This window comes from Patiria miniata, unplaced genomic scaffold (genome assembly GCF_015706575.1).
Source record: "Patiria miniata isolate m_02_andy unplaced genomic scaffold, ASM1570657v1 HiC_scaffold_4, whole genome shotgun sequence".
NCBI lineage: Eukaryota > Metazoa > Echinodermata > Asteroidea > Valvatida > Asterinidae > Patiria > Patiria miniata.
The window spans coordinates 7,180,118-7,204,745 of NW_024037071.1; the positions used below are offsets into that span (position 1 = coordinate 7,180,118).

Below are 24,628 nucleotides of genomic sequence, written 5' to 3' on the forward strand. Positions count from 1 at the left end.
TTACGGACAATTAGCTTTAAATGATGTGAGCCGAGATTACCAAACATCAATTTTTTCTGCAAACACTGCTCGGCAGGGAATCAACATCAAATGGTGATGTTTCAGGTTATTGAATTATCCAAGCAGTACCGGGTACCTATAGTCCAAACAATCTTGTTCTAGTTTGAAAATAAAGTTTAATGAAAATTTGTCTAAAATACATGAAAATATTTCTATATTTTTGGAAAAATATTTTTATTTTTTTTCTATACTTTTTTTACTAAAAAAAGCTTACGCAGGCCCAATTTATGGTTTCTCAAACCAGAGGAATATCCACTGTTGCTATATGTATGCCTACATGTACCAGTACCGGAAGATGTAGAACAAAAAGATGTTGCAAGAACTTTTTCTTCCACATTCTGCATCTTTTTGGAGCTCCCCGCCTAGTGCTTGTTTCCCTCCTACCTATGATCTGTCCTGTTTCAAAAGAGGAATGTCAATTCCGAGGATTCAGTATTTTTCTGAGTACATACCGGAACTCTTTGTTTAATTTCACTTATAGCCCTGTACATTTGTACCTCAAGTGGCAAATGTATACAAATGTTGCCTAGAAGGTGTTTGCAAATATTAGCCAGGAAACTAGCCACAGGTGACACGCGAACATGTTTTGGCTTTGTGCACATTCAGAATAAAAACGGTGTGCGTACTTCGCACTACACACGTGTGAACCAGTATGCGCACGTGGTGTGTCCCATCCGCGGGGCTCTCAAAAGTTAAAAAAAACAAAACAATAGCCTCTCTTGTTCACGCAAGGAGCCAATACAGCATACATTAGTATGAGTTGTTTGCTTGTTACCATCTTTCTTATTATCCAAGACTAAATACATTTTAGTGTATTCATAAGATGGAATTTTGCGTTGGGGTGATGTAAATCAATATTAGGTTTTTCCCTTCACTGACGTATAAACACTGTATGCTCGGTATACTCGAACCTGCCAACCGATCCCGCAAGCTCGGTGGTCGAGTGGTAAGACGTCTGCACTAAAAAACAGGAGGTCGTGGGTCCCACCTGAGTGATTTTTACAACTTTCACTGGGAGGTAACACACTGAGTATACAGTGTTTATACGTCAGTGAAGGGCAAAACCTAATATTGAATTTAAGTCTACCGTCTATAGAAGCACCGTACAATGTTATCCTAGATTACACGAAAGAGACCTTTCAACTTCTTTTGCACTTCTGTATTTTGCACTTCCTGACCACTGTTGAATATTTTCTTTGTTTGCAGCACTTCTAGTTTCACCACAATCACCTGGACCCCCTCACCACGATGAACTCGCAGAACAGCCTGAGCTCTGAGTCCTCCATGGGCTCACAGCCTCACCACAAGAAGTACCGTAGGCAGACCCACAAACGAATCTTCGTCAATCGCAGCCTGAACCTGGAGAAGATCAAGTTTTTCGGTTTCGACATGGACTACACGCTAGCAAGTAGGTTTCGAATGTTTAAAGGGCATGTCACTCTATCCAAAAATCTCTTTGTTGGACCCGGGTCAACCCATCACAGTACGCGTACTCGAATAGCAGTACTCGGAAAAAAAATGGTATAGCTTGACGTATCACGGCTTATTTTATTATTGATAGTTTCAGTTGAAAATGGTTGATTGGCTTGCAGAGAAATCAAAGTTTCCTGATTTTCCTCTGTGCACATCTGGACAAAATGCATTTAACAGCTAGCCGTGAGTGGGTCTGTATATTGATCTGACTGGGCCTGGGACAATTACGCACAATGAACCATTTGCCGTATGGCCGTATTCGGAAATAGAAGTACTTGTACTCGTACTCGTATTGTACTTGTACTCGGAATACAAGTACCTGTACTCGTACTCGAAAGTACAAGTATTCGTACTCGGAGACCTGAACTTGTACTTGGAAGTACAAGTACTCGTACTCGGTAACCTAAGTACTCGGCAGTACTCGGTACTCAGAAAAAAGTTCTCGACTTCAACACTGAATTCAACCCTAACCCCCTAGTAGTTCCCCAGGGCTACCTTGAAAAATTTATCCAACAGAGTCCCAACGGTTACTCGTATGAGTTTCCTGCTCCATCCAACATAATCCCACACAATCCAACTTGCCAAGTTGTTCGGTAAGTGAAAATATAAAATGACTGGCCTGCTCAACCCAACAGAATCCAAACTGTGCCTTATTTTTCTGTTTGCTGCTGGATCCAACAGAGTCCAACTCTGCATTATTTACCAGTGCCCAACAAAATCTGACTATTAATGTTTTTAATTGCCTGCTGAATCCAACAGATTTCAACAGAAATACACAAGGGGTTTACTGCTCAATCTAACAGGACCCAACGAAAATTATGTAAAATAGTTGGATCTTGTTGGATTGAGCAGGAAACATGTACATAATGATAACAATTATTTCTTACCCATTACAGTAGTTTCCATGTAATTTGACATTCACAAACAATTAAATGTCATGAATCACACACTACATGTATGATGGAAACATTTAGATCCTCTAATTTCCGTTCTAACTTTTGCAATAAGCCTTCAGTTGTTTTTTTCTTCTCAGAATTCAAGCCAAATCACTATTATTAGAGTTCCAGAAATAACAGAGTTTTAAGAAAGTGGTCGTTATCCACGCTTAACCAGGCAATTCGTATTGGTTCGTTGACATTTATTGATTTTGTTTTTCCTTTTAGCCTTGTAATGATCAGACCATATGTGCTGTGCAGTTGTGTCAAATTAATTGATGCATATTTATCAATGCAAATTGTATGTGTTACATGTACAGTTTGTAAAATATTTACATGTTAGCATTTTCAATTCTACATGTTGTCACCTGGTGTAGGCCTATACATATACAAATTACTTTGTGCTTTTTTGCGTAATGTATTATACTGTGAGTTCATTTGGTTCAAAATCACGATCCAGAGGATTTTTTAAAGAAGTTTTGACATTTCAATATTTTTTTATTATCTCAATTTCATCACTGATGTGTGCACATGTATATTTTCCAATCTCCTGTTTATTTTCCTGTTATTTTTGTAGTGTATTTTCTAAATGAATTTAGAAGAATATATTTGTACATGTATATTATCCAAATCAACTCAATTTTGTAATCAAAAATTAGTGCAGGTGTAACGTACACATCCTTTTGCAAGGTACCTACCGGGGTACATATTGTGGATCAGTCCATAAAGTTGGGGTCCAATTCCTTTTGTGTCCCTTTTAAATCTGATGTAACATTTTGTAAATTCAGGGCACATTCTTGAAATAATGCCTTCTGTCTCCAAGAGTGATTAAAGTAAAGTACCTGCCACTTAAATGTAACAAATAGTTTGAAGTCAATTTCAATGATACTTGCATGGTAGACTGTACACAGGGCAAGTGTAACAGGGATACAAAAATGTCACACTTTTGGACCTGAATTAATGGACTGACTGATGTACACATTTTTCATTGGACGGTGTACGTTTTTTTGTATAACACACTCTTTAGCAAATTGTTTGTACAGCGTTTTGATATTATTATAAGCATACCTGAATCCTGATAGTGATGAAGTTGTACACATACCACAATTTCAGTCTTGAACATCAAAACTTTTGAAACGAATAGAACCCTTTGTGACAAAAAAAGGTTGGGAACTGCTTTATTCAGTTTCTGTGAAAGGGAGAGTTTTTTATCTGTAAGTTGAAGCCTTTTTCCAATCTCTCACGGCTGATTTAACATTCATTGGCAATTTGCCTTTATGCTGGTAGAAATTGTACATCAAGGTCAAAGTAGAGTTTCTGTCCCTGTATATCAACACTCAGTTCCAAGGTGATTTTCAGTTGGACAGTGCGTGCATTTTCAATTTTGGGCATGAATTTACTGAATTGTACATGTAGTTATTGTAGTGAAAGGTGTGCCAGTTTTTTAACATCTGGAGAACGGGCAGACTGGGACCTTGAGTGTAAAAAAACATGCTAAACAAAGTCAGGCCAACTTTACTCACTCTGTAGCTGACAAAAATTCTCCAAAATTTGTGTAAGGCAACTTTAGGTCCTCAGTGTTTCACCAGCCAAGTTGGAGGTCTCAATGCAGTTTTTAAAGGGGACTTTTCTTCAACATTTTGAACCTGAGAGTGAAGCCAAGAGGTTTAAATTTGAAGCATTAGACTGGTACATGTAATGTCCAACTTTTTGAGAAGATGGACCCTTCAGTAGTCTGGTGGCATGACTATGAAAATGTGCAGAAATAAAGACTGGGTCCCAAATTTTCAGACTTGGGAGTGGGTAGTTTATTTGCCCACAAATAAATCATTTGTGAAACAATTTTTTGTTCATCCCCAAATTTGTTCTAGTCTAGAACCTTACCTTGACCACATAAATCCTTAAAATGAAATTGTGTGAAGTCAAATACATACATGTACCGGTACATGTACAGGTTTAAACATGTTATGCACAAGATTGTCAAAGTCAATGTGTACCTACATTTGTACATCCCCTAAGGAAGGTGTATCAATGTAGAACCTTTTTCTGGAATTAGAAGATGATGACAGGTAACTTCACACTGGAATACTTTCCTTACTGAGCCCCACTAAAGCAAGTTCACAGTATAGTTCTCTGTCAAAGATTCAAGAGTTAGTAGGATTTCAGTTACTTTTTTTTGTTAATTTGTAGTTTTGTCAAAAAAACTCCTATAGGTAAATTTCAAATTATATGCCAAGCCAGGGCTCTCAGTGTCAAGTCTTGTGTGAGGTTGGAGATCTTTTTTTTGGTCTATTTGTACCAGAAACGAGAGCACAGAGGTTTCCATGCTAATATGAAACAAGTTTTGACTTTATGCAAAAGAAGATGGGGTTGCAGTAACTAATAGTTACTTTTATTTTTGTTTTGTTTATATTCTTCACAGTGTACAAATCACCACAATATGAGCAGCTTGGGTTTGACTTGGTCGTCGAGCGACTGGTCTCCATCGGTTACCCTCAGGTTTGTCCACATTTTACTCATTTGTTGTCTCCACTTTTGCTACTTGCTTCCTTTTTTCCCAGTCACTCGCCCCAGCCAAAACCATTTGGCTACGAAATTAATTTGCCTTAAACAGATGGAATTAAAACAATGCATAATTGATGTTGAGTCAATATACATAATTATGTACATTGTACATGTACAAAAATGTATCTGCTGGTCATATATACATGTACAACGGACATCAGGGTCATGGCTCAGCTCACCGTTAGCAAAAAATTCCCTGGTTACTGTAGCAGAAAATTCTGTGCACATGGTAAGCATATTTCAGGGGTTAGGGCCTAGCGAGGAATTTTGGCGTATGTGCATATGCTTACATACATCCCCTAACTAAGGATTCTGTGCTTAATAATAATTTGTTGCTTATAAAGCGCGTTAGCCTATACCAAAGGTTTCAAAGCGCTTCACAATTATTACCCCTGTTCATCAGGCCATGAGACCAGTTTCTGCAGCAGCTCAAGATCAGCGCAATCTGGTCTCTACCTTCACAGGTACCCATTTATACTCCTGGGTGGAGAGAGCCAATTGTAGTAAAGTGTCTTGCCCAAGAACACAAGCACCATGTTCCCTGTCGGGGTTCGAACCTATGTACTGCGGCATGTGAGTCGAACACCGTTACCATTGGACCAAATAGTTAGTGCAGAATTTTTTTCTGCTAGCGCTTTTAGCACAGAAATGGTGATCGTAAGCGCAGAATGCTGTGGTTAACAGAGCCATGAAATTGGGCCCAGTTTGAGCGTAGGCTAGCCACATGCAAACAATTAAACTTCACCACATTTCTATTGCAATTTCCTGATGACACTGTGTGTGCATGTTCGAAGGAGATTCAAATTTCCATGCCATGTTTTGTGGTAAGGTTTAAATTATTGAATGCGGTAAGCCACATTGGTCACGGCTCATTTCAGTACCATAAATGTCAACTGTGGATCCGTTGGTCATTTATTTAAAATCATTTATTGTTTGCAGATGTAATGTCAATGTCTGTTTCTATGCTGTGTGTAAACATTCACACATTTCAAACTTCGTATTCATATCAGTGCACTTGTTCCACTTGATATAACCTTCAGCTGAATATTCGATTTGGTTTCCACGAAAATCAGTCGAGGTCCCCAGTTCAAGGTTAAAATTATAAAGTGCACGCATGTAGAACACAGTTATTGAAGGAGACCAAAAAATATTTCAAAAGCAACTTTTTTTTTTTTTACTGTGGGACGAACTCTTGTTGACCTAGGGAGTCCAGTCATACTGCCCTCGTGTGACCAATCAGAGGGTGATGTTGAGTAATATAAACCACAACACCTGCTGTACTTAGAAACATCTGGTGTGGGTTACTTAGCAGACGTGGTGTCACTTAAAGGACATCGTTAGACTACTCCGGTTGACCATGGGGTTGACTCACATTTTGTCAGAAAGTGCGATCAACCCTCCTTGCTCGCTTTAATACTGGCACAAGGGGAACAAGGTGCTTGTGTTCTTTGGCAAGACACTTAACTACAATTGCCTCTCTCCACCCTGGAGTATAAATGGGTACCTGTGAGGGTAGAGACCAGAATGCACTGATCTCGAGCTGCTGCAAAAACTGGTCTCATGGTCTGGTTGGGGGGGGGGGGGGGGTTGATTTTGCCCCCCCCCCAAGATCTCGGCCATCGAGTGACGACAAATTTTGAAACTCAGTACATGCATACAACAACTTATGAACATACCCAAGAAATTTCATGACTATACTGGTAGGTCAAAGGGTTTTGGAATTATGGCTAATTAATTATTCATATGTACAAACGGTAATTCTGCTCTGTGTACTCGACATATATGGGAAAATTCAGTTTTCATGGCGCATAGCGCCGGAAAATTTGTCGCTGCGCAGCAACCCGATATTTTTGTTTTTGGTATCAAAAGATGAGCAAGGTTTGAGGCTAAAACGTCATAACAGCTCGGGTCGCAAAAAAAAAATTCAAGGCTATCGTGGAAAAAGTTGAGGGGGGATGGGCAGATTCCTCCCCCCCCCCCCGGCCCTTTTAGGGTTAACCTGTTAGTCACTGTAGCGCTCGAAACAGCCCGAGTACTATATGGTTTAACTGGCTTTTCAGTGAATAAATACAATGTAATACACACACGTACAGGTGCTAATGGGTCGAATAAAACAACCAAAATGAAAACGCATGAGAAGACAAAAAAATTGAACCGTTTGAAGAGACATGGGTAGAGAACTTTAAAGTGAACCCTCACTGTCTGAACTTTTCCCGAATATTTTCATTGGACATCTTCCTTAAAGTTTTTAATGTTGATCTCTTGATGGGTTTTCCTTTTTTTTCCCCAAACAAAATGAGTTTAATTTTTCAATTGAAAGGTTCTCTTTTCCCTCCACAGGAATTGTACAGCTTTGTCTATGACCCTTGTTTCCCCATCAGAGGACTATTCTTTGATAAGACGTACGGCAATCTACTCAAGGTACGGTACACATCCATTGGGCTGGAATGAATGTATTGCCCGGCACAACAATTGCCACAGCATCCTAGAATTACAAAAAAAGTAGGATATGTACAAACCATTATTAGTAGGGCATTATACAAATATTGAGTGGCTCAGCGTTGAATGGGAGGAATATTATCGCACGGTAAAATCTGGACTTTCCCATTTCACAAGGCGAAGCCGAGTGAACTGGAAAAGTCCCGATTTTACCGAGTGATACTATTCCTCCCATTTCACAAATTAAAGCCACTCAATATTTGTTTTATATAACTGACATATAGATCCTTGTCATTTGATATATTTGAACTTTTATTTCAATACAAAAGTGGAGGAAAATGTATTTCTCTCTTTGAAACCACCCCTTCACGAAAATGTTTGAACGCAACGTTGTAGCGCTTGCTCTTTGGAACAATACGCGCTACGAGCAACGCTGAACGCGCTTACCAGCATGCATTTGCACACGAATACCGCGTCGTGATCCTAACTGTTGAATAGTATTTCCCATTCCCCATGGGCGGATAGTACTTTTTGAGCCGCGGCGTGAATGGGAGCAATGACGAATGTCACGTGATGTGAGTTCCACCAATCAAATGACAAGGATCTGTATGTCGGTTAATGCTGAATATATTGAACACTCGAATATTGGATCATCAACCAAATATCCAAATTCCTTTTTTTAGTTTAAAAGTTTAAATAGTCACAGGCCCTTTTTTATAAACTCACAAGTTTTTCAAATAAACTAGCTGCTGATAATGACCTTCGGCCCGGCCATCATCCATGTCCAGGCCCCTAGCAGGTTTCACACATTTATTCCCTTATCAAAGACGTTTATTTGGTCCTGTTCATCCCCTTTTTCTTTTGACTGGACTTGTGATTTACTTGTGACCTTGATCCATCGCAAGACCCTCCACTACAACACTGTTTGAAACAGAAGTCAGAAATTTCCAAACTTGTTATAACAATTGCTTTTGAAATGTGAGTGGTACCATGCAAAATACAGGATTGCCGTGTCTCCCCCCCAAAAAAGAAAATTGTATTTTGAAGATGTTTAATGATTCCTAATTCTCAACAGATGGACCCGTACGGTAACATCCTGGTGGCAGTCCACGGCTTCCGCTTTCTGCATACCAGTGAGATGCTCAAGCTATATCCCAACAAGTTTCTGGCTCTGAAGAGCAACGACGAGAGACTGTTTATCCTGAACACTCTCTTCAATCTACCAGGTAAAAAAATAGAAAACAGGGTTGGTCCTGTGCTCTCCAATACAATACATTGGATTTTTTTTCCATGGCAAATGTTCAACTATTTCAGACATCTGCAACCCTGTGGAAAATGACTTTTTGTTTTAAACCAGTCTTCTCTCTCACCCAGTCCTGGTTGGTGCTGGGGTGGGGGGATGACCAGTCTACCATGCGAGAACTAAATTATTATGATGATTGATCAGGCTGCATATAACTTGGCATTTGTACATGATCCAACATATAAATATGGGCCGTTTAAATAAAACAATTTTTTTTTATTATGATGTCTCATTCAAAAGTGAATAACTGTTGATTTGTCTTTCTGTTTGTGGCCTCTTAAATGACCCATGCAATGTAATTTTCATTAATGCGATCCTTGAAAATGCACCTCTGCCCATTTAACCTTATTTTTAATTTTTGTTTTGCTTTTTTAAGGACATTTTGGTGCCTTTTTGTTTTTTATGCTAATGCAAATTTCAATATTCATGAGCAAAAGTGTGATGTCATTTCAGGCAGAAACCTCAATGTTACAGCTATTACAGCACCACAAGTTGCCAGAATTTTGGATATTTTGCTGTTGTAAATTTTCTTTTCTTTGGTGATTCGTTGTTGTGTCAGTACATGGCAGCAAGCCCATTAGAAAACATTATTCACAAACGTTTTCAAATGAGCAAACTTTTGGGTTCACAATTTGAACAGAAAATGCCCTAAAACTGAACAGCGTCTTCCTGAAATGACATCACAGCAACAGTGCCCTCAGTTGTCCAAAAAAGCATTGAAAATGTTAAATTTAAAAGAATTGTACTTTTTGATATAAGTAACCAAAAAGGGATTTCATGTAGTTTTCATACATTTAAAGGGAATGTACATCATTGGGTTTTGCTATAATTTTCAGAAATGAACTATTTGAGGGGTTAGTATAATAGATCAAATATTGTTACTCTGACACGTTTAAAGTTTTGTGTTCGAAAATGCTGGAAAAACCAAGAAAAACAAAAAAGTTCAAGTAGTCTGGTTCCCCGACTCCACTAAAGATGAAATGGATCACTTTATAGATGCCGGAAAATTGAAAAGTAAGGGAACCAGTCTAGCTGACCTGTACCCGTTCATGAACATGTAACCAATAGCAAACAAAATTGGGACTGAAAAAAAGGTACATTTGGAGCAGTAGTTGAAAAATAATTAGGTTTTTCCAACGGTGGTCGGCCGACCACCGTTAGAAATGTAAACAAATATACCATTTTCTTGAATATGACTTCGCCCCAGGTGCCATAATTTCACAGGATGCTTGAGGCTGTCATTTACCAACATCCTAGTAAGGTTTTTCATAAAAACTTGGTAGTTTTATTTTTGGATGTTTTGCAAATGTTGTATTTTCCCTTTAAGAGGAGAAAGTTGCACAGAATATGTTCCTAAAGAAAATTCATTGCATGGACCCTGTAAGATATTTAATCACAATCATTTTAATTATTTCTTTCGAATGTGTAGAAACCTACCTACTTGCATGTCTGGTCAACTACTTCATCACGTCTCAGGACTACACGGAGACAGAGACCGGGGTCAAGAAGGGTGACCTGATGCTGTCATGGGAGAGCATCTTTGAAGACACCCGCAATGCTGTCGATTACGTTCACATCGGGGTATGTGCCACGCATGTACGTCAAGGTCTTCTTGTACTTTGTCTGTGCTCATATGAAAATGTCTTTAATCCTAAGTCAGATTTAAAGCTTTGCATGGTGGAGATACTAAATAATGAAAGGTTTGCGGAAACACCATGTGCGAATAATTTCCCAACTAAGAGAATGGTTCTGAAAAGAACCAGAGGTATAAACTCGACGTTCCGGTCAGTATGCTCTGACCATCTTCAGGACAGTGCCTAAACTCTAAGAAAGAGTTTAATCCTCCTAGTCTTTTGCACAACTCTTCAAGTTTTTGTAAAACCTCTTTTGTTCCCGTAGATTTGGCACCCACAATTCAGATTCCTTTTGTGTAGTTACATGTGAGCTCGGGGCAAGCAGACAGATTCGGTCACGCTTTGCTGCTCTCCGCAGCACCATTTTTTTATGCAGTAACTCACTGTGTGACATTTACTTTAACACTTCATATCCCTTCACCTGAAACTGACCTGCAGGGTTTAAAGGTTTTACATATATACTTCCCATTAGGTGCATGGGCGTCAATCGGTGGGGGACGGAGGGGGGACAAGTCCCCCCCCCCCCCACTTTTTAAAGTGGGGGGAGGGGGATATATCGTTTGTCTCCCCCATTTTTATTCGTCCCCGAATATAAATTGTAGCCTATATATGATTCTGTGGCTCAGAAAGCTGATTCAATTACTCCAAACTCAAAAATGATTTTTAAAAGGTGATCTTTTGCTCAAAACAGTGGTTTAAGTTTTCAGAAATTGCCTCAGATTGCACCACAGAGTGTCTAGAATCCAAATTATTTTGGGCCCTTAAGCAGGCCTTGGACCCCACGCCATTCGGGCTTCACGCTTTATGCTTGAATTACTGCTGATCGAGGTATCCCCTCCCCCACTTTTGAGAAGCGATTGACACCCCTGACTAGGAGGGTCAATAACTACTGAAGGATAGTTACACCCGTACTTTGGTACAATTTATTTGAAAAAAACTTGTACTTGTGTCCTTATTTTTCTGTATTCAACTATTTCTGGAGGATTATAAATCATGTTCTTTTGTACAATTAAAGAAAAGTATACTCTCACAAAACTGACTTTATGTGACCTTATTCTGCCCCCTCCTACCCCCCCCCCCCCAAAAAAATTCCATTGAGAGTAAATATAGGAAGAAGCAAATAGTCAGTTCAGTTTTTAAATATTTTGTGTTTTCAGTTTTCCAATCTGATATAAATCTACCTCTGTCCATAACTGCAAGCTCTTACCAACTCTTATAAAAGATGCAGTAAAAATGTTGCTATTTTTCTTAATAAAAAAAACCATTTCCAGGGCACACTAAAGGAGAAAACTGTTGAAAACCTAGAGGAGTACGTCATCAAGGATCCAAGACTTCCAACTCTGTTGCAGAGGTAGGTATGCTCCATTACAGCCATCTCATGGCAGCAGGAAGTAACTGGAAATTTTGACTTTTTGATATATGGTCACATTTGGTGTGATCGGGGGAACTGTTTCCATTTAAAGCTATAGTCCATCATTTGCAGCCATCCGAAAAGTAACTGGCGTAATTATTGTTGAAAAACATACTTGGTTGAAAGATAGTAAGGGGACTAAACTCCCTGTGAAATTATTCTTTCTGGCAAGCTGTCATTTTGAAGTAATCAACGAAAGAAAGCCTTCATCAGGTTAGTTGTTCAGTATCCTTCATTAGATTTTGAACACTTTTGTTGCTTCAAACGAACAAAATGCACAAATTACAAATGATGGACTATATCTTTAAAGATCAGTCACATTAAGGCGAAAACAAAAAGTCTCCTGTTTCTGGTATGGAGCTTGCCCCAAAAGTGGTGCGGTGACACCGTTTTTTTTCTTTTTCCTTTTTTCTTTCAAATGTCAGCTGATGACTGCAAATGGTGCTCGACTAAATTTAGCGCAAAGTATATGGGAGTTCAGAGAGGCCACATAAAGCTTATACTCGATCGTAACCCCATTCCAGTCAAACCAGTGAGTTTGGCAGTTTTGAGACATCATCTTACATTGAAAAAAAACTATTTCATTTTGCCGACGCGCATGGCTACGGCAATGCGCACGCAGACCAGAAACCGGAGACTTTTTTTTTTTGGCCTAATGTGGCAAACGTCATCTAATTTTGAAGATTAGATTATGTGATACAATCTACAACATCGAAAATTAAACAAGGGGAGTTACGGCTGTAAAAAAATAAAAGTAAACAAGCTCTGCTAAAAACCAGAAAGAAACCAAAGTCTTTAGGAGCATCTGCTACAAGCCCATTTTGTTTTAAGAGGATTAGAAAGTTGCCCAAAATATGTTCTAAAGAAAGTTCACTTTGGCCCTTTAAGTAGCACACTCAGCATTTACGGTTGAAAATCACTATACATGTGTTGAACAACTGCTATTGTGGAGTGCCGTGGCCTCGTGGTCTCGAGCATTGAATTCGTGGTCTGCGGGTAATTCTGCAGGTTGTGGGTTCGAGTCCAGCCAGCGGCTATGGTGCGTGTGCCCTTGGGCAAGGCACTTTGTCACTCATTGCTTCTCTCCATCCAGGAGTAAATGGGAACCTGTGAGGGTAGATATGGTTAGTGTGGTTGGTTTTAGCTGCTTTGCGCTGAAATGGCAGCATCGAGCTGTATACTCCCCAGGGAGCTGAGACGGTATTTGGAATGTTTCATTGGCCCAATGAGTAGGGTAATAATGCCTGCGCCAGGAGTGTCACTATGCGACAGACATGGCGCATTACAAGTCTCCATTATTGTTAGTAGAATTCCATTTGCATTTTCTATTTTTTTTTAAAATTTCGTCAGGATGAGAGATCACGGCCGTAAAGTCTTCCTGGTCACAAACAGCGGCTACAGCTACACAGAGGTGGGTCGAACAATATAGAAATATTGACTGCTCGAGTGGTGTGGTAAAACTACCCTCCCGAGGTGATCCATGAAGCATTTTATTTGTCCCGAGGCGAAGCCGAGGGAAAATAGAATGTTCCATGGATCACCGAGGGAGGCTAGTTTTACTTCACCACGGGATTAAAGCAGTCAATATTTGTTTTATAACACCTCTCCCACAGATTCTGCTTGATTTTAAGCGATAACTGATTAATTTAATCTACATTTAAATGTAATTATAATGTACGAAATAAGTTCAAAATTTACTTGCACTTTCCCAACTTACCCCTTCAAGAAATGTTTGAACCCAGCTCTGTAGCGCTAGTGATTGGGACCAATACGCGCAATGCGCACAGTTGAACCGTAGCCTATGCATTTGCACGCAGTACCGGTTGTCATGTGTATAGTACTTTGGTTGCAACAGGTTTAGTACTTTGGTTGCTATGGGTACAGTACTTTTGGCCGTGCACAGCAAGATAGCAAAAATAGTGAATGCCATGTGACTCGTTCTCGGCCAATCCAGATGCAGAATCTGTGGGTGAGGTGTTATAATAGTGGCTAGGCTATTGCAGTACCTTTTCCAATTTTGTAAAATTCTCGAACCCTCTTCTGGTAGGTTGTTAATTTTTTTTCAAATCGTCATTGAAATGTTGTTTGGAGATCTGAAAAAGCTTTTAAATGATAGATTTAACTTTGGCTTTGCCATTATACTATACATTTTTGACAATGATCTGTGGACGTCTCAAATAAAAAAAAAGTAGTTGAATGTTGGTCGGACAATGACTACAATAATTGTTCATGTTCAGAAGATTTTTTATAAAAGAATTATTCAGAAAAGGTGCATGATATTCATATCAAATATTGAATCTCGTTGCTTTATTTTCTTTGTTGTTTCAGAAAATTATGACATATCTCTTCGACTTCCCGCATGGGGCGACGGTGAGTATTGGCAAATTCAAGTTTAACCTTTGATATTTGTTACACTGTTTTTTGTTTTATACCATTACCGTTTGTAACATTTTGTATTCGTGAAATAATTTCATATTTTGCAATCTGCATTACTATGACCTTACATTGTCTACAAAACATTTTTTTGGGAGGCAGTTGAAAATGCATTCAAAAAGTTGACCTGAGATTTTGTAATTTTTTTTTTTTTTAAATAAAATTATGCGACTACTACAATACTAATTAGTTCTGTAAATGGTCGCATTTTTAAACAAAAAATTCAAATTGAACATCGGCAAACTAAGGCATGCATTATAACAAATTTTCAGAGAGTAAATTTAGGGCCCGTGACCATTCAGCCCCGGTATGAAAAGGGCCCCCCGGTAGGCTCGTCCCCTCCCAGCTACCGGCCAAGGAGCTGGTCCGGTTGCTAATCAGGAACTCCTCTATCCTGGGGTCTATTGTTTGCAAGTATTGACACATGTAATATATCCCAGAAGAAACCCGCTTGTGGTTTTCATCTCTCAGCGCGAAACAATAGAACACTTTCGTCGGCACAGATCAAAACCCCTGCCATGGGGTTTTGCGCACAATGGGACCGTAAATTACCAAGGCGTTTGGAAGGATTTTATCTTTAATCCGGTAAGTCTGCTATTGTTCTGCTCTGGAGGTTCTCTGAAATTGATGCGCCTGACTGACTTCCAAACTTCTGGTCAGACAGGACCATGTACTGGACGAGACTGGGCTGAAGACCGGACTGGCTTTGGACCGGATGAGGTACCGGGGGGCCCTTTTCATACCAGGGCTGAATGGTCACGGTCCCTTAGTGAATTTCGTTCATAATTTTGCAATTGCTTTTCTGATCTCAGGGTCCACCAGGACCGTCCAGTATGGTACGTGGTATCTTGCCGTTCGTTCCCGTTTGTTAACAGTTTGTGGTTGCAGATTGGCACATTGCTGTGTTTGTCTATTTACTGACGTTTTAACACCCTCCTGTCACGTCACACTATCGTTTTCCTCAACATTATTTGGCACCAATGGAGCACGGCACGCCACTCTTTTTTTCCCGTAGGTTTGTGAAGCCAATACGAATAATTCAGGAATTTTATAGAATCACAGCAAGAAACTTAGGTTATTGTTTTTCCCCTTTAATAAAAACTACCGATGAATTTGGAGCAGAAAAATAGTCTTTGGAAAAAATGGACAAAGCAGGATTCAAACCAGGGATCTTTTAATCCATAGCACATCTCGTTAGCCACTAGGCTACTGTGGCAGCTCGACGACTGCCGTTCTTTTAAATGCTTTAAATGTAACTTATAATAACAATGATGTGACGTCTGTTTTTTTTCTCATGAGTCAACATAATTTGCCCATTTTAACAAATTCAACAATGAAGACGTACAAAGGCCTTTGTTCAAGCAATAATGCAGAAATCTTGAAGGGTGTTAAGCAGGTTAATACGCTCAGTAGTGCGCCGTTTGTGGGTGATTCGCCCTCGGCCCATTCTCACCCACGAATGGCACGTTCCTTGTGTATTACCCTTACCATAAATGTTGTGCAAATCATTGCGTTTTGCCTGCAAATGTCTAAAAATGGGGGTTTTTTTTGGTGCTGATTATCACTTTGAGATGAACCCTCTGTGGCAAACTCTTGGTGGCGCACTGCATTGTGAATCACCCGAATTGACTGATTTCAGGCTTTTTTTTTTTTTTTCGAATTGTGCCTCCTGTAAGTAACATACGTTTGTATTGGCATCCTACATGTGTGTCTACATGGGCCTTCCCTTTGTACCTCAAATTTCAGGCAAAAATCGAAGTGAACTTCCATTCACTGTATCATTGTATGCGTACATGTACATGATTGTGCTCAGCAAGGTTGGCCATTGTTGTGCAAAAAGTTATGTTACAGTTTTATTTATGATTTGCTGTGAACAATTTTTACTTGAGCCTGAGATGGTGTGACTTTTTGAAGAGTTTCAGTGTCGTTTGCTGGCCTTTACATTTCACACATTGTTCATCTAAAATATGCTTCTTATAGCTGCATTGTAAAGTACAATCAGAAAGTTTTATTGATTGGCCATTCGGATACTTGCTTAACCCTTACCCTACTAGACCCTCCAACGCATGCCAATATGTGCCTCAAGAAAATCTCCTATGTTTTTTGCATGGCCCTCCAATATCTGCCATGTCATTTCAAGGGTAACTGGACAGGCACTCCAATACATGCCACAGAGAACAATGAGAGTCCTCTGATAACAAAGTGAGTGCCCCCAGCTGGTCAGTATCAGGCACCCTCCAGGGCCTCCAACTCCTGCCAATTGGAGCCTTCACTGTCAAGATAGTTTATCTGCCAAAAGACTGCAGCTGGAGGGCATTGGCATAACCAACTGACATGCAGTAAACTACCCTCAGAGAGTAAGGGTTAAACTGGCCAATCAAAAAGCTGCTTTGATCGGTCAGACAGAAACTTGCATTGATTGGCCACTCAGATACTGGATTTGATTGGCACATCAGAAGCATGCTTTGATTGGCCAATCAGAAAGAAACATGCATTTTGTTGGCCAGTCAGAAACATGGATTGATTGGCCAGTCAGAAACATGTATTTTTTTAGCTAATCAGAAACTGGCATTCTTTGACCGATCAGAATCCTGCATTTTTGGGGGGCAAATCAAAAAACTACTCTGTTTGGCCAATCAAAAACTTGTATTGTTTATCGTTTGACCAATCACATACATGTAGCTGCATGTTGTTGGATGTTCACATGGACAATCCATTGTCAGTGGCTTTACATTATCTATGTTGCCTCGCCAGTTTTCTTGATTCAAACCTTTATTTTGGCATTTTTTTTTTTTTTTTACATATTGCCAATTCAAATCACAGTTCAGTTTTACATTTCAAATTTACAACATTGTTTCTGGTGTTTTTTATCATTCCGTTCTACCTGAAAATGCTGAAAAAGAAAATCCTTTATTTATGATTTTGCAGCCTTCCACCCCTCACAAGCAGTGGTACGAATACTTCGATGTGTGCATTGTGGATGCAAGGAAACCCCTATTCTTTGGCAATGGAACAATCCTCAGACAAGTTGATCTGGTAAGTATGATTCCTAAAACGATAATGTTTTTAAAGTCTTCCATTTTTTTGTTCTTTTCACCAAGGCCAATGGACACAGGTTTACTGAATATTTGAGTAGAATTTTTTTTTAAAAAGGGTAAACAAACCCACACAAACACACACATGTTTGTTTTACATACTCTATGTGGACATTCCTTTGTTTTCGTGAAGTTAAGAAAACTTGGTACAAAAAATAACTTAACTTTAACTGTGAAAACTCTTTCAACCCCAAATTTGTTTTTTTATTTCCTTGAATGTTTCTCTTCATTCTATGACAGATAACCCTAACCCGAAAATGCCTCCAAACCTGTTTTCCAGAGAGGGCAAAACGTTATGTGGACACGGCTTAGTCCACAGAACGCCAACACAACCTGCATTATGTGGACATCTTTTGTTCACATGTCCACATAGTGACTGTAAGACAAACTCATACACACACACAAAATGCATTGACTTTATGTTTTTTGGACTAATATCTTAATGGGTTTATATAACATTTTGTTACTACAGGATTCATTTTTGTAGGCCCTATGAAAATAACTTTCACATCACAAATCTCTTTAACAGGTGTATCAGTTTTGACAGTTTTGATTGAGAGTACATAGAGGCTTGGGCCCCCCCAAAAAGTCTCCGGTTTCTGGAATGCAAGCGTGTCGCCGTAGCCATGCGCGGCGGCAAAATGAAACTTTTTTTTTTCCAATGAAAGATGATGTCTCAAAACTGCGAAACTCTCTGGTTTGACTGGAATCCTGCTGCTGCACAATTTTAACGTGTTTTTAGATGGGGTTACGATCGAGTATAAGCTTTATGTGGCCTCTCTGGACTCCCATATATTTTGCACTAAATTTAGTCGGGCACCATTTGCAGTCATCAGCTGACATTTGAAGTAAAAAAAAGTAAAAAAAAAAAAAAAGCCGCGTCGCTGCACCACTTTTGGGGCAAGCTCCATACCAGAAACCGGAGACTTTTTAGGGGGGCTTCTTTGTCCACCAACATGCTGGGTTTTTTTAAAGGAGAATTGGCCTAGAGCGAGTCACTTACTGTAGGCATTTGCTACATGTATGTTTACTATCTTGCTGTGCACAGCCAAAAAACTACACCATGGCTGCCTCTCTCTGAAAAAATACTATTTGCATAGAAACGAATGTAGCAACCAGAGGTCTGTGTGCACATGCATGGTTGTGCACAATTCGCGTATTGTTCCCAAGTGCTACACAGTTGCGTTCAAACATTTCACAAAGGGGAAGTTTGGAAAAAGTTCAAGTAAATTTTCAACTAATTTCATACTGAAAGACATACGTACCTTTTAATTGGATTTAGTGGGTGAGGCGTTATGTATAAATGAAGTGTTCAATTTCCCTCGGGAAACTAGGAAGCTACACGGATTGCTTCGGGAGGCTAATTAATTACCACACCACTCGAAGCAATCAATATTAGTATACTACCTCTTACGACCGTTCGTAGGACACTGGTGCTCTCAGGATAGGCAGCCACGTTGGGCCCTTCCACAAAGGCCAGGTGTACTCCGGCGGTTCCTGCGACGTCTTCAGCGATCTGATCGGTGCCAAAGGCAATGACGTGCTGTACATGGGCGACCACATCTTCGGCGACATTCTCAAGTCCAAGAAGCTAAGGGGATGGCGGACGTTTCTCGTGGTGCCGGAGATTGCCCAAGAGCTGACGGTGTGGACAGAAAAGAGAGGTTTGTCTTTTTCTCCAACTCCCCCTCCCTTTTCCCAGCTTTTTAAACAGGTTAATTGAGTTCGTAGCGCTCGGACATATTCAAAGAAAGGGTTTCAGCATAAAGCTATATTTACATATATTTTGATACTTTGACCAATTAACCTATCATGGTAGAATTGCGTCGACGCAGCTTGTGAAACATTGTCCAATTACATGATATACAAGTGGACACGGAACGCGCAAAATCTGAGACAAGCAAAACTTAACGATAAATTTCATAGGGTTGTCTAAGGGGCGTGGTTAAATCGCAAACGGTAACAGGTCAATCACAGCTACACATGAAAATCAACTTCTGGGCATTTGCAGATTAGATACTAGAGAGGTTTTGCATGTGAATGGATACGGTTAGCCTGCCAGATAGGCAAGCAGTTTTTGTGGTCTTGTGAGGTCATACGCAAATCACTATCCGCTAAGCGTGTATCCGGCACTGATATATCGCGCGTTAGCGTCAGTGTGAAACGCATAGTAAATTGCAGATTTTCTACCCTCTTTTCTGATAAGATATTTTAATCATGGATAATTTGATTGAAAGGGGATGAATTGCTGAAGATATATATATATGGCATTTGTCTGCGTTTGAAAACAGGAATTAGTCAGAGATGTGAGGCTTTCATCGGAGGCTGCAATTTTGGAGTACTGCTTGGTTTTGTCAACTAAGCGTACGAGTACTCGTACACGATGCGAAACAACGGAATAATCAATAACTCTTAAATGGCTAAATGTGTGCGTACACGTATCCAGTTGAATGCGAAACCTCTCTGTTGCCTGAGATATGTGTACCGGGTGCTTAGCCTTGATTGTTTTAGTGCCGCAATTTTTCCTTTTGTCTTTTTTTGGTTCCTTCTTGTAGGCTCAGTTGATGCCCATGGTATGTGGAGACATTTTACTTGCTACATGCATGGCTTTTAAAACTTTGATATGCAGGGTGTGACCTTAACACAAGTCTGTTTGCCCAGATAATCATACACCTCTGTGCAGATGGCGTCACACTTTGTGCACTCGTGCGCTTTTCTATGGGGCTACAAAACCATCGTCCTCACCAGGTTCCCATAAGAAAGCACACGTGTTAACAAAGCGTGACGTCATCAGTACAGAGGCTTATTGAAAGGGCAGTAAAGTGCCAGAAAGTAGAGTACTGAAGTTCACAGAACCTGCTGGATTTGGGATACATTTGTCCAATAAATGTTAACCTCGTGGCTACTAAGCGTATACCTGTTGAAAGCTGGTAGCAAGTACATGTAAAGTCTGTCTTATGCAGAAATGGCTTACCAGGCCAGTGTTCATCTCCGGTTTCCTTAGCATGAAATGACTGAGAATATTTCTATCCCTCCTGGATGGATGCCAGTCCATTGCAGGTTACTCCCCAGCTAATGCCGGTACCCATTTATACTCCTGGGTGGAGAGAGGCAAGTGGGAGTGAAGTGGCTTGGCCAAGGACACAACATATGGCCAGCAGCTGGATTCAGACCCCTGACCCTCTGACCATGAGTCACAAACCCTAACCACTTGGCCACACTCCCACTGTCGAAGGCTGGTGGGCGAGTCAAATTAAACACGAATAAACAATCAACCCAACAAACCAAAAACAAGTTAAAGGCAAACTTTGGCTGATGTGACTTGAGCTAACCCCAATTACATTGTCTTCATGGGAATGCTTTGCAGTTGCATGATGCAGGTTGAAATTTTCTGTGTCGGTGATTTGGCATCTTGGTTATTTCAAGACTAGTGAATAGTTTTTTGTTTTCATATTGTTTGTCTCTTTCTTCCACAGCACTGTTTGAGAAACTAGAGGATCTGGACTCAGCCTTGGCAGACCAGTACAAGTAAGCAATGCGCCTACTGAACATATTCATATTCATTTTTGTTCAGAGTTTCCAAAACAAATACTGGCACTCCAGAATGTTCGTCAGATTAGTCTATAACAGCAGGGCCATTTCCTTTGGGCCATCGGTTTTTTTGGTATTGTATATTTTTGTCCAGTCAGACTTACAGAGTGCATTGATGAATGCAAATCCCAATCAGCAAGGGTGTACGTGTTCTACATAACCCCCAAGAACCGACACACAAAGGAAGAACAACAGATCCAGGCATAGGGTCTTTTGTTCAAAACGGGTAGTGTGCTTAGTCTATGGGAGAGTGTTATACTACATTGACAAAGGGAAACACAAAGCATTGTCCTCAGGAGTATAGTAAAACAAGAGTGTGTGGTCATTTGCGTGTGGTTGTGTCTGTAATGAACGATTTCAGAATGAATCGATCAAATCAAGTGAATTCTAAACTCATTTTACAAATTTTACGCTTGTTTTGATTTTCAGGAATCTGGACAGCAGCACAGAGTTGGTGCCGGACATCAGCAAAGTCCGCAAGACAATACAGGTATGGGAACTCCCGTCATCTGTTTTCTGTGTCATGTAGAGTATAACGTGCCTTTGGCCAGTAGTAAAGGTTCTAAAATTTGATCTCTGAGTGAACTTAAGCCCAATTCATTTTTGGCAAACATTTTGGTCACGCATTTTTACTGTTTTACCGATGGATTTTGATCTGGGCTCCCTAGGTAGCTCAATTTTAGTGAATTGAATGTTTGTTCATGTGATTTGTGCCCTTCTCTCAACAGCAAGTCACCCATGAGATGGACATGTGCCACGGCAAGTTAGGGAGCCTCTTCAGAAGTGGTAAGATTAAAACCCAAAAAATGTGGATCTTGTGTTGTAGGCTCAAGGTTGCTCATACCCAATGCAAATGCTAATGAGAAGCAACCTGAAATCAGTAAGTTCAATTTGTTTTGCTCGAACACTTACCACAACGTCGCAGAATCACATCCACATTCACATCTGCTTCTCATATGAATTCCTTTGGGGAACTAACCCACCGGGCCGGTTTTTATGTGCAACCTCTATGAGAGAACGCGGCGAAAAAAATCATTAAAAACGTGCCTTTTTTCACATCTGTCGCCACCACTTCATTATTCGACAGGGTATACCTTAGATCTCACTACAGTGTGACCCTAACAATATACTCTTTCAGAAAATGAAAGAAAAACTGAATAAAACACTGAGTTTCACTCGCGAATTGATGTTAAACATTGCATTTTCAGTCAAAAATCTCCCTGTTTTGTGTGTAAACCACGCGTTCAGCCAAGAACTGGTCCATTAACATCATCATAACGTTAAATAGCGCCACCTGGGAGCTTAGATCTCTCGAGTCATTTTTCTTCGTCTCGTCAGCTTTCCAACAATATAACCCTTATTGTGATTGGTTAAGATTTAGGCTCGCGTGTATTCATTTACTAAAGAATTGTACATCTAAACTCCAATAAAATTTGCCGTTGCTCAATGGCTCAGCGCGTAGGGTCTGTTTATTGTACACGTGCTAGGCAGCGCTACTGTATATACACAGAGCCCGGGAGCTCTTATCTCTATGTGTCCAAGGTCATCTGGCTGTGCGCTTTGGCCAGTTTACATGGGGTCCTTTTGACCACAAAGGATTTGATATGTGTCTCCTAATATACACTAGCCAAATGTCCTGACTGTTCCTGAAAGATAAGACTCTTTAGGAGTGTTTATTCAGGTCCTTCTAAGTCCAAGTACGTTTCCAGGAGAACTTGAACCACATTAATCAGTTAATGCCGGAAGATGTGTAAGCCCGATGTGGCAATGTATATACGCAGGGGGGGGGGGGGGTTGACAGATTAAATCGCTGGCGATGGACTTGTGTAAAATCAGTGGTTCCCATTGGTTTTGCACACACCGTGTTTTGAGCTTGAACTTGGCCGCTGTACATGGCCTGTCGTCGTAAAAAATATCGCTCTGTGGTAGGGCCTCGGAGTGTTGCAAAATATAAAGTTACGGTGAGAAGCATCAGACAAATATTGTACAAATGACCCTAAAGAGTCAGTATTTGTGGTGTTTGACTTAAATTTAAAGTTTGGCTGATATGGCTTGTTTTTTTCAAAAATGGTGGTTTTCGGCCAAAAATAATCCCGTCGTCAAGTGATTAAAAGCACAGGAGACGAGCAGCAACAACACTTCATCGCAATTTTTTTTTCTTGATTCTTGTTTGTGTTTTTCCTTTTTCTTTCCTTCGGATAGGTTCACGCCAGACCTTCTTTGCCAGTCAGCTGCTGAGATTCGCCGATCTCTACTCCTCCACCTTCCTCAATCTGCTGCATTATCCCTTCAGCTACCTCTTCAGGGCTCCACACCAACTGGTAAAAAGCGTTCGGAAAATCCTGACGCACCCATTAGGGGGGGGGGGGGGGCATTTGATAACGGTAATGGACATGCTTGAAGCTCGCACATAGACACCACTGTGTTGTGCACCTTCAGAATGAAATAGTTGTGCGTACTTTGTGTGAACCTGTACGCGCATGCAGTGTGTCCCTCCCACTGGGGCATACTGGGCACGTGGTGGTTTAAAATCACCCGTGTGACAGACTCTTGACCAAGCGGAATAGGTAAACTGTTCCAGATTTATTGAAAATTGTTTTTCATTTCGGAAAGATTCTTTGGGATCCCAATGTCAGACTCTTTAACTTTAATTAAAAATAAATTCTATTCACAATTTAAACAAACTCTATTCATCCTCAGATGCCCCACGAGTCCACAGTGGACCACTACGAAATTTGCCCGCACTTCGAGGAGGACCAGAAGTCCATGAGCATGATGTCGCCGGCGCTGACGCGGAAGCGCACTATGAGCAGCCGCCCTACCAGCACCCACAACCACCAGACTGACATGATAGCGTCCGCACCGGATCCGGTGGAGGTCACTCACGACCACGACGTAGACGAATAAACAAACAAAACAGTGGCGGCTGATCACAAATCAATCACACGTCAAATCTAGTGTTGTCAATTCCATGACAAGTCCAGTCACAAGTTAAAACACAAGTTCTGTCACCGGTAAACTTCAGGTCGATTTACTAGTCCGGGTACGAGTAAGAGAGGACAAAGGACCAACTTTGTTAATAGTGATTGGTTGCGGTACCTGTTGATCAGATTTTAAACCAGCCAACCGACCCTGGCAAGCTTGATGGTAAGCAGGAGGTCTTGGGTTCGTGTCCCACCCAAGTACTTGGTACTTGATTGGTTCTTCTCCTAAGAACTCCGCAGGGGAGTTTTCACAGGAGGCCAGTAAGCTTGTGAAGTTTTTTTTTCACAGGTCTCAGTATACAGTGTTTCTACTACTACGTCTGTGAAGGGCAAAACCAATATTGAATTTACATCTATCTAACGCAAAAAAAAATACATCATACAATTGATATTATACAAATATTGAATGCTTTGAGTGGTGTAGTAAAACTAGCCTCCCGAGGTGATCCATGGACATTCTATTTTCCCGAGGCGAAGCCGAGGGAAAATAGAATGCTCCATGGATCACCGAGGGAGGCTAGTTTTACTTCAGCACGATATAAAGCATTCAATATTTGTTTTATAACACTTCACCCACAGATTCTGCTTGGTTTTAATATTTTAAATTATTTAAATCTGAACACAGTTGAAATAAACTTCAAATTCAATACAAAATTGGTAAAAAATGTATTTCTCTCTTCCAAACTACCCCTTCGCGAAATGTTT

General features: G+C 40.3%; 1 protein-coding gene across 5 annotated transcripts in view; it reads left to right on the forward strand.

Annotated features, from left to right (window-relative positions):
- LOC119739726 (cytosolic purine 5'-nucleotidase-like) overlaps positions 1 to 24,310 on the forward strand; it is a 30,084-nt gene extending 5,774 nt beyond the window's left edge. For 2 of the 5 annotated variants that reach the window (XM_038214757.1, XM_038214758.1), the window contains 16 exons: positions 1,267 to 1,468; positions 4,891 to 4,967; positions 7,374 to 7,454; positions 8,548 to 8,698; positions 10,205 to 10,371; positions 11,681 to 11,760; positions 13,171 to 13,231; positions 14,149 to 14,190; positions 15,066 to 15,089; positions 17,182 to 17,289; positions 18,775 to 19,012; positions 20,825 to 20,876; positions 21,369 to 21,429; positions 21,668 to 21,725; positions 23,142 to 23,260; positions 23,640 to 24,310. In XM_038214757.1, coding sequence (XP_038070685.1) covers positions 1,309 to 1,468; positions 4,891 to 4,967; positions 7,374 to 7,454; positions 8,548 to 8,698; positions 10,205 to 10,371; positions 11,681 to 11,760; positions 13,171 to 13,231; positions 14,149 to 14,190; positions 15,066 to 15,089; positions 17,182 to 17,289; positions 18,775 to 19,012; positions 20,825 to 20,876; positions 21,369 to 21,429; positions 21,668 to 21,725; positions 23,142 to 23,260; positions 23,640 to 23,846 — 1,686 coding nt within the window. In that variant the 5' untranslated portion in view covers positions 1,267 to 1,308 and the 3' untranslated portion in view covers positions 23,847 to 24,310. The remainder of the gene's footprint in view (positions 1 to 1,266; positions 1,469 to 4,890; positions 4,968 to 7,373; positions 7,455 to 8,547; positions 8,699 to 10,204; positions 10,372 to 11,680; positions 11,761 to 13,170; positions 13,232 to 14,148; positions 14,191 to 15,065; positions 15,090 to 17,181; positions 17,290 to 18,774; positions 19,013 to 20,824; positions 20,877 to 21,368; positions 21,430 to 21,667; positions 21,726 to 23,141; positions 23,261 to 23,639) is intronic. The other 3 variants (XM_038214759.1, XM_038214760.1, XM_038214761.1) reach the window with 3 other exon arrangements.
- Positions 24,311 to 24,628: the final 318 nt, after the last annotated feature.